The sequence below is a fragment of the Mobula birostris genome, chromosome X, assembly GCF_030028105.1.
Source record: "Mobula birostris isolate sMobBir1 chromosome X, sMobBir1.hap1, whole genome shotgun sequence".
Taxonomy (NCBI): Eukaryota; Metazoa; Chordata; class Chondrichthyes; order Myliobatiformes; family Myliobatidae; genus Mobula; species Mobula birostris.
Genome location: NC_092402.1, coordinates 79,103,958 through 79,117,438, shown reverse-complemented (window position 1 = coordinate 79,117,438; position 13,481 = coordinate 79,103,958). Strand labels below are relative to the sequence as shown.

General features: G+C 43.3%; 1 protein-coding gene across 1 annotated transcript in view; it reads right to left on the bottom strand.

The window, feature by feature from the left end:
• Positions 1-13,481, bottom strand: part of LOC140191884 (supervillin-like) — a 263,570-nt gene that overhangs the window by 5,063 nt on the left and 245,026 nt on the right. Inside the window, 7 exon segments of the mRNA XM_072249701.1 lie at positions 2,185-2,343; positions 6,614-6,726; positions 6,835-6,978; positions 8,865-9,020; positions 9,309-9,442; positions 11,812-12,019; positions 13,119-13,221. Of these exon segments, the coding sequence (XP_072105802.1) occupies positions 2,185-2,343; positions 6,614-6,726; positions 6,835-6,978; positions 8,865-9,020; positions 9,309-9,442; positions 11,812-12,019; positions 13,119-13,221 (1,017 nt within the window).

The window sequence follows — 13,481 nt, the reverse complement described above, 5'->3', positions numbered from 1 at the left end:
ATAGGTGCAGGAGTAGGCCATTTGGCCCTTTGAGCCTGCACCGCCATTTATTATGATCATGGCTGATCATCCAACTCAGAACCCCGCCCCAGCCTTCCCTCCATACCCCCTGACCCCCGTAGCCACAAGGGCCATATCTAACTCCCTCTTAAATATAGCCAATGAACTGGCCTCAACTGTTTCCTGTGGCAGAGAATTCCACAGATTCACCACTCTCTGTGTGAAGAAGTTTTTCCTAATCTCGGTCCTAAAAGGCTTCCCCTCTATCCTCAAACTGTGGCCCCTCGTTCTGGACTTCCCCAACATCGGGAACAATCTTCCTGCATCTAGCCTGTCCAATCCCTTTAGGATTTTATACGTTTCAATCAGATCCTCCCTCAATCTTCTAAATTCCAACGAGTACAAGCCCAGTTCATCCAGTCTAGCTGCAACATTACCTCTCAGCTCTTAAATTCAATTCCACGATCGATGAAGGCTAATGCACTGTATGCCTTCTTAACCACAGAGTTAACATGTGCAGCAGCTTTGAGTGTCCTGTGAACTCAGACCCCAAGATCCCTCTAATCCTTCACACTGCCAAGAGTCTTACCATTAATGCTATATTCTGCCATCATATTTGACCTACCAGAATGAACCACCTCACACTTATCTGGGTTGAACTCCATCTGCCACTTCTCAGCACAATTTTGCATCCTATCAATGTCTCGCTGTAACCTCAAGAGCAGAGAGATAATGTTGCAGAAATATAGGACCCTGGTCAGACCACACTTGGAGTACTGTGTTCAGTTCTGGTCACCTCACTACAGGAAGGGTGTGGAAACTATAGAAAGGGTGCAGAGGAGATTTACAAGGATGTTGCCTGGATTGGGGAGCATGCCTTATGAGGATGGGTTGAGTGAACTCAGCCTTTTCTCCTTGGAGTGACGGAGGATGAGAAGTGACCTGATAGAGGTGTATAAGATGATGAGAGGCATTGATCGTGTGGATAGTCAGAGGCTTTTCCCCAGGGCTGAAAGGGCTAACACAAGAAGGCACAGTTTTAAGTTGCTTGGAAGTAGGCACAGAGGAGATGTCAGGGGTAAGTTTTTTTACGCAGAGAGTGGTGAGTGCGTGGAATGGGCTGCCAGTGGAGGCGAATACAATAGGATCTTTTAAGAGACTCCTGGATAGGTACATGGAGCTTAGCAAAATAGAGGGATATGGATAACCCTAGGTAATTTCTAAATTAAGTACCTGATCAGCACAGCTTTGTAGGCCAAAGGGCCTGCATTGTGCTGTAGGTTTTCTACGTTCTATGTTTCTATGAAACATACCAAAGGAAGTTTTGATTTTCTCCCTTACTCTTGACAGATTTGGCATTTAGCTATAGTTTGGTTTCATGCTACTTGACTTGCTGAGTCCCTCAGGCATTCTGTGTTCCTGGCCTACTTGGTCCTTGGTCCCATCCTACTCACACTGAAATCATAGCCAAAGCTCCCCTGCACTCCAGTACATCTCTCAGCCCCATGGACCAAGGTCAGTCCCTGGCTCCCACAATCCCTTCTCCATTCTCCATGATGCTTCTTGAACCAAAAGCACTTACTAGACATTCCTCAGCTGAATTTTAAACCCTCTCTGCTCTGAATTCAGCCACCTCTCAAATGTTGGATTCCAGTGCCCTACAACCTTGGCCACCTGGTTAGAGGCCCATCTCATGAACTGATGGCACACTTGCAGCTGCCAAACTCTGCAGCTCCAAAACAAATTTTTGGCATCGCCACTCCAATTCTTTATCAGTCCAGTGTACATTAATGGATGCACTGGAGTTTCTCAGCTAAGACTGAAGCTGTTATAGCCACACCTGATACCACTGTTGAAGATTAAAAATAGGAAACGCAGGAGATACAGGGATGCTGAGGTGACTGGCTGTTACTGAATCAACTGCTTTGTAGACTAATTATGAGGGAGAGTAGTTAGATAGAAAACAAATAAAAGGACACTTAAAAACTATTAATTGGAGAAATATTGGGCTTGAATGCCAACTCTTGATGTCTACAAACAAACTTCTCAAAAAATGGCTTGCTCTGACACTCAAGCCCAAAATCCCTTGCATCCTCTTGCTCTGAGGTACAAGAGCTGGTCCTGCTACTTTCAGTGCTCCCCCACAACGTACTGGAGTTATTGACTACATTGTACAATGGTTACCTGAAAATCTTCATCGGAGAGGTAGGTTTCCAATTTCTGAGGGTCAACACCTTCTGGAAGTGGTCTGGACATAATCTCTTCCAAGGAGTACTGTGTTTTACACAGTGGCAGTAAAGCATCCTGAACCAGCAGCACTCTGATCATGGCATCCTGCCCCATCTGAATCACAGAAGAAATGAATCATTGCCAATATGAAGAAATATTTGGATAGTTCCGACCTAGATCTTAACAGTCTGAAATGGCAGGAGTGAATCAACAGTTCATTTTTCATCCCCTCTGCCCCAATTTTTTTCTCCTCAGGTATCTGGCACAAAAATCAAAATCTGCTCTGTTTGAAGTGCAGCAATAATTGATTGAGATTTTCACATTCCTTCTCAGATTGGCTCAGAGTGAGTCAGTTTGTAAAGTGCTCCTAATGTCACCTTTCCAAAAAGTGACAGCCAATTTGCACAGACTCCAAACCAGTGATTAATCTATTTCTAGTTATGTTAGCCAAGTGGAAATTATGGCTTTGGTTTTGTTTCAAAATAGGACATTATTATTCATCCAGAAGCAAAGAAATACTCAAATGGCAAAATAGTACAACAGTGGCTGACAAGGGAAGTCAAAGTTCATGTAAAAACAAAAGAGAGGGCATACAACAAAATTAGTGGGAAGACAGAGGATTGGGAAGCTTTTAAAAACTTACAGTGAGCAACTCCAAGAGTCATTAGGAGGGAAAAGATGAAATATGAAAGCAAGCTAGCAAACAACATCAAAGTGGATAGTAAAAGCTTTTTCAAGTATGTGGAAAATAAGAGAGAGATGAGAGTGGATATAGGACTGCTAGAAATTGAGGCCAGAGAAATAATAACGGGGGACAAGGAGATGGCAGATCAACTAAATGAGTATTTTGCATCAGTCTTCACTGTGGAAGGCAATAGCAGTGTACCAGATGGTGAAGGGTGTGAGGGAAGAGAAGTGGGTACAGTTAATATTACAAGGGAGAAGGTGCTGAAAAAACAGAAAGACTTAAGAGTACTTTAAGTCACCTGGACCAGGTGAACTGCACCCTACGGTTCTGAAAGAGGTAGCAGTAGAGATTGTGGAGACATTAAAAATGATCCCTCAAGAATCATTGGACTCTGGCATGGTGCCAGAGGACTGGAAAATTTCAAATGTCACTCGACTTTTAAGAAAAGAAGAAGGCAGCAGAAAGGAAATTATAGACAAGTTAGCCTGATCTTAGTGGTTGTGAAGATGTTGGAGTCAATTGTTAAGGATGAGGTGGTGGAGTACTTGGTGACACAGCACAAGATAGGACAAAGTCAGGATGGTTTCCTTAGGGGAATATCTTGCCTGACGAACCTGTTGGAATTCTTTAAGGAGATTACAAGTAGGATAGATAAGGGGGATGTAATGGATGTTGTATATTTGGATTTTCAGAAGGCCTTTGACAGGGTACCACACATGAGGCTGCTTACCAAGTTAAGAGCCCATGGTATTACAGGAAAGTTACTAACATGGTTAGAGCATTGGCTGATTAGTAGGAGGCAGCAAGTGGGAATAAAGGGATTCTTTCCTAGTTAGCTGCCAGTGACTAGTGGTGTTCTGCTGGGGTCGGTGTTGGGACCACTTCTTTTTATGCTGTATATCAATGATGTAGGTGATGGAATAGATGGCTTTGTTGCCAAGTTTGCAGATGATATGAAGATTGGAGGAGGGGCAGGTAGTATTGGGGAAACAGGAAGGTTGTAGAAGAACTTAGACAGATTAGGAGAATGGACAAGAAAGTGGCAAATGAAATACAATCCATGGTGATGCAACTCGTAGAAGAAATAAATGTGCAGGCTATTTTCTAAATGGGGATAAAATCCAAAAATCTGATATGCCAAGGGACTTGGAAGTCCTCGTGCAGAACAACCTAAAGGTTAACTTGCAGGTTGATTCAGTGGAGAAGAAAGAAAATGCAATGTTAGCATTTATTTCAAGAGGTCTAGAATACAAGAGCAGGGATGTGGTGCTGAGGCTTTGTGAGGCACTGGTGAGGCCTCACCTTGAGTATTGTGAACAATTTTGGGCCCCTCACCTAAGAAAAGATGTGCTGGCATTGGAGAGGGTCCAGAGGAGATTCACAAGGATGATTCCAGGAATGAAAGGGTTATCATACAAGGAACGTTTGATGGCTCTGGGTCTGTACTCACTGGAATCTAGAAGGATGAGGGGGGATCTCATTGAAACCTTCCGTATGTTGAAAGGTCTGGACAGAGTAGATGTAGGGGTGTCTAGGGCAAGAGGGCACAGCCTCAGGATAGAGGAGTGTCCATTTAAAAAAGGGATACAGTGAAATTTCTTTAGCCAGAGGGTGGTGGATTTCTGGAATTTATTACCACAGACAGCCGTGGAGGTCAGGTCATTGGGTATACTTAAGGTAGAGCTTGATAGCTTCTTGACTGGACATGGCATCAAAGGTTATGGAGAGAAGGCTGGGGAGTGGGGCTGAGGAGAGGAAAAAAGGATCAGCCATGATTGAATGGCAGAGCAGAATCAATGGGCCGAATGGCCTAATTCTGCTCCTATGTCTTATGGTCTTGTGGATGGGCCTCAGTTTAATATCTCAAGTAAAAGATGTCATTCTCTTGTGTGGCACTGCTCCGGATAATTTTACACCCTTTTCATCATCATCAACATATGCCATGTTATATGATGTGGGTGTGATCACGGTCTCATGACCATGATTATTCTTGGCAAATCTTTCTACAGAGGTGGTTTGCCATTGCCTTCTTCTGGGCAGTGTCTTTACAAGACGGGTGACCCCAGCCATTATCAACACTCTTTTCAGAGATTGTCTACCTGGCTTCAGTGGTCACATAAGCAGAAATTGTGATCTGCACCAGCTACTCATACGACCATCCACCACCGGCTCGCATGGCTTCACATGACCCTGGTTGGGGGGCTAAGCAGGTGCTACACCTTGCCCAAGGGTGACCTACAGGCTGGTGGAGGAAAGCAGCAGCTTACATCTCCTTTGGTAGAGATGTATCTCCACCCTGCCACCCAGCACCATTTTAAACAACTGAAAATGTAAGCTAAGTGTAAAATCCAGTTAGATTACATCAAACACTTACACACAACAGGCAGGGACTGGGACTAAGGTGTTGTGATAGCGTGGTCTCTGCAGCCTTCTCAAGCCAGAGGTGCGAATTATCTACAACAGCACACACCTTTAACACAGCTCAAAAAGCATTATCAGGCTAAAAGTGACACTGAGCCCCCGAAGGAACTAATATTTTGGAAATATCTTAAAGGGGGGCAGAGTTCTGAGCGTAAAGTTCTTTCACACCATTAATCCCATTCTCCATGACCATCCTCTCCCCAGGTTCTGTCACTACACTGACAATTACAAAATATGCATTTTTTCCAAATAAACTGTAGTCAGAATCAGGTTTATTATCACATAAGAACATTAAAAAATAGGAGCAGGAGTAGGCTATTTGGTCTGTCAAGTCTGCTCCTCCATTCAATAAGATCATGGCTGATCCAACCATGGACTCATCTCCACCTACCTGCCTTTCCCCCATAACCCTTAATTCCTCTACAATGCAAAAATCTATCCAACCTTGTCTTAAATATATTTACTGAGGTAGCCTTCACTGCTTCATTAGGCAGAAAAATCCACAGATTCACCACCCTCTGGGAAATGCAGTCCCTGCTCATCTCCATCCTAAGTCTACTCCCCTGAATTTTGAGTCAATGTCCCCTAGTTCTAGTCTCACCTATCAGTAGAAACAACTTTTTATCTCTCTCTTATCTATCCCTTTCATAATTTTATCACCAGCATTTGTCGTGAAATTTGTTAATTTAGCAGCAGCAGTACAATGCAATACATAATATAAAAAAATCAATAAGTAAATCAATTATAGTAAGAATATATATGTATATTAAATAGATTAAAAATAGCACTTAATATTCCAGATTTTCTGCCAGACTCAGTACTTAAGTACTGTTGAAACAAATATCAGGAAATATAACCATATCCAGTTTCACAGCAAATCTGAGGCTAAGCTGCTGCTCCAGACTGCTTTCTCAGTGGAACACAGGAATGATGAGCACCAGTAGGATTGAGTTCAGTTATGATGATCCCATTGTAAAATAACTGGCACTTTTCAAGATTTTCCCATTAATTGTGAACCTGCCCCAAGGAATTTTTGGCCATCAGTTCTCCCATTTGTTTGTGAAAATCCACGATTCCCACATTAGTCTCATCAGCCACCTCAGATCCAACAGAACCTGAGTGGAAGCAAGGCATCCTTGACTCTAAGGGGCTACCCAAGAAGAGGAACGTAGGCCAGCAGGAGAATGTAGGAGAGGCAGGCACTGTGCCTGTCGGCTTGCAGGCAAAATAAAAGCCATTTAGTAAGAGCCGTACATTGCTGAGAATTGCAAATACCTGTTGTACATTCTCCATGTTGTAATCCCACCGTGGGAAGATATTGGTGAAGGTCAATGGCTCGCTGCCAGCGTGAACCAGGTACGCTTTGGGAGGTCGTCTTGTATTCTTTTCTGATTGAATGAAACAAATATTCCAGTTTCAAGAAATTATTCTCCTCCAGAAGAACACAGTGCCTCAGCTCAGGGCTTTTGCCTTCTGTGGGTAACCGCAGCACTGACCTTTGCAATAGTGGAGGGCTGTCTCCATGGCACATCTTCGCTCCATGTCCCAGCGAATCTTTGCTGAGCCTGTGCTTTTGCTTTCCGGTGGCCACCAACCCTGCCACAGGTAAACTTCAAACCGATTGTCCAGGAGGAACAGTGCTAGAGGAACACAGCAGAGACAAAATGATATAATTATACTGGCAATGCCAGGGGGTATTATGTAGGTAAGCCAAGTCTGATGCATTTAAATGTAATCCTCAAGTACTTGCCTCTTCTGCCCATCCAAACCTGACTCACATGTCTGAGCAGGATATAGGGAATTGCAAGTTGCAGTCTGATACCAAAGGACAATTTGTTACTGAGCAGATAGGATCTGGGCAGACCCTTGATGCAGGAAAGGCCATGAATGTCCTACAGGCCAGGGTTACGAGTTAACTCAAAGTTCAAAGTAAATTTATTATCGAAGTCATCATATACAACCCTGAGATTCATTTTCCTGTGGGCATACTCAATAAATCTATAGAATAATAACCATATAGAATCAATGAAGGACCATACCAACTTGATCCTTCAACCAGTATGCAAAAGACAAAAAAATACTCAAAAACAAAAAGAAAGAAATAATAATAATAAATAAATTAAAGAAGAAGAAGAATAGCCCTTAACTCGGCAGTGGAGTTATCGGGGCACCGTCTTTTGATGGAGTTTCCGTAGCAAGCTATTCTTCTTTTTACGAGGCTGAGTTGCTAGCTCGACACTCAACCCAACTTGGATTTGAACTCGGGAACCTCCACTCTGGAGTCTGGCGCTGATATTATTGCGCCACCAAGCGCAATAATAAATAACTAAGCAATAAATATCAAGAACGTGAGGTGAGGAGTCCTTGAAAGTGAGTCCATCGGTTGTGGGAATATTTCAATGAAGGGGCAAGTAAAGTTGAGTGAAGCTATCCCCTTTGATTCAAGATCCTGATGGTTGAGGGGTAATAACTGTTCCTGAACCTGGTGGTGTGAGTCCTGAGGCTCCTGTACCTCCTTCCTGATGGCAGCAGGGAGAAGGGGGCATGGTCTGAGTGATGGGGGACTCTGACGATGTATTGACAGCGTTTCACGTAGATGTGCTCAGAGGCAGGGAGGGCTTTACGCATGATGGACTGGGCTGTTTCCATGACTTTTAGTAGGGTTTTCTGGACTCACAAAGGATTGCTTTGTGCTTACCTTGTAAGGAACTGGGGAATTAAGGTGAAAGGTTGGGTAACTACAACCCTGGTTGGTTACAACTTATTCACAACACCACGAGTACAGAGCCTTACCAGTTTCGAAGTGGGGTTAGGATCTCAAGAGATGAACAAAGATTTAGCAGACTGCAACAAAAAGGGTGAGAAATGTCTGAAATGGAGTGTAAAAGAATGAGAAAGGGAGAAACAGAAAACCTTCAGGAGATGTGGTGGGAAAGAAGAATCTTTGAAAAATTGTATGGAGAGGAAGATATGCAAATGGTGAAAAGCTCCCTGACAAGGCAAAAGTGTAGAGTTGAGATCAGCCATGACATTGTTAAAGCAAAGTAGAATGGAGAGCTGAGAAATTGTACCATGTCTAACAAAGGGCATTGAAGCAGTAGCTACTGATGGTGCTGGAAGTGGGTGGGCAGTGTTCCTGGCTGGAGATCATGAGGACAATAAGGCTGGGTGGGAGACAGTGACCTTTAAGACATTGGAATGAAGAATTGTGTGTCCAATCCAATATGATTCTTGTTTTATTCTGAGGTAGTTGTGCTTAATGCAGCTGGGTGTGTCAGTGGGTGATGCCAGAAGAAATTTAATATTCAACCATATTTTCTGTTTCTGCAGTCACATACAGGGTCTGGAGCAGTGGAGGGGGACGGGTGAGATTCCTTCTATAAAGTCATTAACCACATCGCAATAGTGAGTACACTGCAAAAGGGGTTGTGAATGGTTTGGGTGTAGTAAGTAATTTGGTATTGTGAATCCTTATCCTTTCCCCACACTCGGCACGGTAGCACACAAACTTATAGCAAGTACACACCGGGCTGAGGAGCAGAGTAGAGATCCTCCTGTAAGAATGGCATGGCCATCACACCATTAGAGATGCGTGAGGGACTTAGCTGCTCTGTCATGGTAAACTCCCCCGAGGAAGCTGTCAGCCTGAAGAGTCGTACAGTGAAGTTATACTTTGCGGGATCTGCGAGACATAAAAATAACCAGTTACACCACACGGTGAAAGACATGGGTCCACGTGCATTTCCACTGAGAATGTCGGCTATCACCTAGCAATTCTGGGCAGCGCAGAAAGGAATATCTCCAGAATTCCTAATAGCGAACAAATAACCTGGAACCAACAGAAATGATTATCAGTGCCCTGTGAACCTGGACGTGGAACTTCTCTACACAAAAATCAGAGACTCTTGACACTCCGCCTATACAAAAGCCACCATGAATGTCCTATCCCCTCAGTTCAGCTGTCCATTACCTTGTAACATGCAGTCATATGCTTTTCGATCTGGTTGTCCCATTGCTTGCCAGAACTCTGGTGGTTCTGAACCTTCATCCAGCTCACACACTGTCACTTCCATTCTGCTCCACTGGCCCAGCTCCTGAGGTGGTCTAAGGAAAAAAAGATCTTGCATTAAAACCAAGTCTAAGCACAGTAATAAAGCGTCGATGTAATGCTTGCCAGGAAAATCCATAAAACTTAATCAGATCAACTGAAGTAAATAGCAGGTAGTTGAACAATCTACGCAGGGGTTCCCAACCTTTTTTATGCCATGGACGAGAACCATTAAGCAAGGGGTCCATGGACCCCAGGTTGGGAACCCCTGAGTTCAGAGATAAATATTGACAAGGACACAGAGATAACTTTTGGCTCTTTCAATAGTGCCCAGCATTCCACATGATGGCACATGATTGAAGACAAATGTAGAATAGCTTTGAAGGGGTCACATATTTGAGTGCCATTAATCCTTCCTTCCATCACCACCCTTTCCCCATGCTCTGTCACAGCACTGGCAGCTGCATTACATACATTTCCATTCAATGAACTGGAGCCAAACATTGACATTCAACTATCTCTGCTGGATTCTGTGGGTACACACTGTTGAAAAGAACGCCAGGAAACAGAAACATTTCCAGTCACTGTACATCTGATCAGCTTCAACTCAGAGGGCAATGATTAGGTTTCTATTCTTAACCTCAGCGTCCTTGTTTCTGGGGAAGTAAAATTACCCTTCATTCCAGCTACTGTGTTCATTTTCTAAATGGGGAGAAAATCAGAGGCCCTTGGGAGTCCTCATGTGGAATTTCCTAAAGGTTATATTGCATGTTGAGTTGGTGGTGAGGAACACAAATGCGGTATTACTATTCATTTTGACAGGACCAGAATATAAAAGCAAGGATGTGGTGCCGAGGCTTTATAAGGCACTGGTCAGGCTGCACTTGCAGCACTGTGAGCAGGTTTGGGGCCCTTAGCTGAGAAGAGGTGTGCAGGCATCGGAGAGGGTTCAGAGGAGGTTCATGAGAATGATTCAGGGAATAAAAGGGTGTCTGATAGTTCTAGGCCTGTACTCACTGGAGTTTAGAAGAATGACAGGGGATCTCACTGAAACCTATCGAATATTGAAAGGCCTTGATAGAGTGGATGAGGAGAAGATGTTTCCTATAGTGGGAGAGTCTAAGACCAGAGGGCACAGCCTTAAAATAGAGGGGCATTCCTTTAGAACAGAGATTAGGAGGAATTTCTTTAGCCAGAAGGTGTTGAACCTGTAAAATTCTTTGCGACAGACAGCAGTGGAGGCGAAGTCATTGAGTATATTTAAGGCAGAAGTTGATGGGTTCGTGATTAGTCAGGGCATCAAAGATTACCGGGAGAAGGCAGGAGAATGGGGTTGAGAGGGATTATAAATCAACCATGATGGAATGGCGGGACAGACTCAATGGGCTGAATGGCCTAATTCTGATCCTATGTCTCATGGTCAAGGATCAGTGTAAATGGGTGCATGATGGGTGTGTGGACTTGGTTGGCTGAGGAACGAGTTTCTGAGCAATGCTATGATATGCTGATTATATGATTTGTTCTCCTTGAGAAGAAAGGATCAACATTCTGGAAGGAGATTGAAATAATATTAAATATATTACAATTCAGGTTCATCTTGTGACTGAATTGATTTTGACCCTGTTTATTTTCATTGTGATTAATCTTGGACGACAACAGTCACATGTCCAAAATTACAAACTGATTTTCTAGCCTCACTGACTATTGAAATAAATGCACAAACCAGGATGATCCTCAAAGGCCATCGTTCATCAGAACTAGAAAGGATAGGGGCAGAAGCCAGAATAAGAAGGTGGGGGGGATTATTCTGGCTTCTGCCCCCTTCCTTTCCAATCCTGATGAAAAGTCTCGGCTTGAAACATTGGCCGTTTATTCCTATTCATAGATGCTGTCTAACCTGCTGAGTTCCTCCAACATTTTGTGTTTGTTGCTCCAGGTTTCCAGCACCTGCAGAATCTCTTTTGTCTCCCTATTACTGCAGAGCTGGCAGGCTGTTCCTGTGCAACCATGGTGTACAGACCCATGTAGCCAGTATTTCAGAGTGTGAAAATAGAAACATGAGTGCGCCTTGGAGATGATATTGTTGTAATTATTTACCTTTGGCAGAGGAGGAAGGTGATGTTAGAAACATATTTGTTAAAGCAAAGGGAACTGTGCTTTAATATGTCTAATTTCTTTCTTTATTTATTGAAATACAGTGTGGAATAGGCTCTTCTGTCCCACTGAGCCGTGCCGCCCAGCAACCCCCTATTTAACCCCAGCCTAATCACAGGACAATTTACAATGACCAATTAACTTATCAACCAGTATGTCTTTGGACTGTGGGAAGAAACTGGAGCACCTAGAGGAAACTCATGTGGTCTCGGGGAGAACATACAAACTCCTTACAGGCAGCGGCAGGAATTGTAACTAATATCTTTCTTACCGGTCCTTTATATGATTGGCTGCTTTCCTGCCAACTTCTTTTACATTGGACTGAGCTTTACAGCCATGCCACAGATATATCAGAGCCTGCTGGGTGTTCACTAGGACAAGGGAACCTCTTGAGCGAAGACTGCTACAGTCACACTCCACCTCCAAGAGGCGTCCCTCCACCGGTAACTCCCCCTGTACTATGTACAGCCGCCAGATTCCTGCAGAAGACAGAAATGGAAACACAGAATCAATGTGTTTACAATGTCTTGGAGCCCCTGAAAACACACACCAAAGAGCAGGGCTGTTTGCCTTGATATCCTGGGCATAATACTTGTTTCAAGTACCATCTGTAAAATAGCTGCTCTGGCAATTTATTTCCACACTGTTTGTGTCATTACAATAAAGGCTGCACATCAGACGTGGCTCCAAATTAGCTCAGGGTGCTAAAGGATCAAAGTAAGGACCTAATAAGAACAATGTTTCTTTATTATGTCCCTTACATTCCAAAATACTTTTGAGCATGGATTTGATTTTGTGAGGCAATGGGACATAGGGGCAAAAAGAGTTTGCACAGAGCACAGTTTCAAATGAAAGAACAGTGCCCATTTGGATAGTGTTGAGGATGGGAATTAACTGGGATAATGACAACACTCTCGTAAAACAGCACATTGAACTTTTTTGGCATTTAGCAGATAACTAGCACATCACTCCCTCATTACTACATGCACTGCCCAGGGTGGATTATGCACAGAAGCTTCTTGAGGATCTATGAACTCACACCATTCAGACTCAGACAGAAAGTCAAACAGCTGAGACAAACTGCCAGTTGCCTCACAAACACTACTTAATGTTTCCATTGAAACACCTTCCAAGGTCATGGTCTTCACAGAGTATGGATGCAAAATGATAAAAAGGAAATCCCATGTCAGTAAAACTGATTATATCAAGAAAAGAGGAAATGTAAATAAGAGAGGCAAGAGAGTGATGGAGGGGGACTGGGTAATATTGAACGTATAGTAAAAGTATGACAGAAAATAGGGAGTGTAATATTTATGCCAAATGGAATCACCGGAGATTAAAAACATTTAAGATGTATTTAATGGGATTGCATTCACTGTCAACCCATTTTACAAAGTCAGGCAAAGTCAACGTTACCCTTGTGTTTTAAAGCCATGCAGATATCCAGAGGGAAATGGTTCCTTCTCTCAAATACCTGCCAGAATTATTGCATTTTTATTGATAAAATGATTCTTTTGTCAAATGCAATCCATTTCCTTTGCTTTCCCAAACTCCTAATAAAAAGTTCCTAATACAAACCTTGTGGTGTTTTTGTCTTATCCCTCCTGCCACTGTGGATGATCATGCCCCCTTGGAACAGCTGAAGAAAGCAGGGAGGCTCCTTTCCCTGTGACACCAGCATCTGACAAACAGAACCAGTATTTACTCTCCTTGGCAGTACTGTATTAACTCAGAGATTTGCATTCAAAAATGTATCAGCTGGGAGAACTCAGCACTTTATAGCGTGGTGGTGCATATTGCTTGTGTAGTTTCTATGAAACAGAATGACAAGTGAGCAGCACAGAGAAAGTAACTCTAGCTGCTGAGCTGTTCTCCTCTTGTTTTCTTTTGATACAGAAGGAGATCATTTCAATGTACCAGTTTGTACTACTTCCATATTCC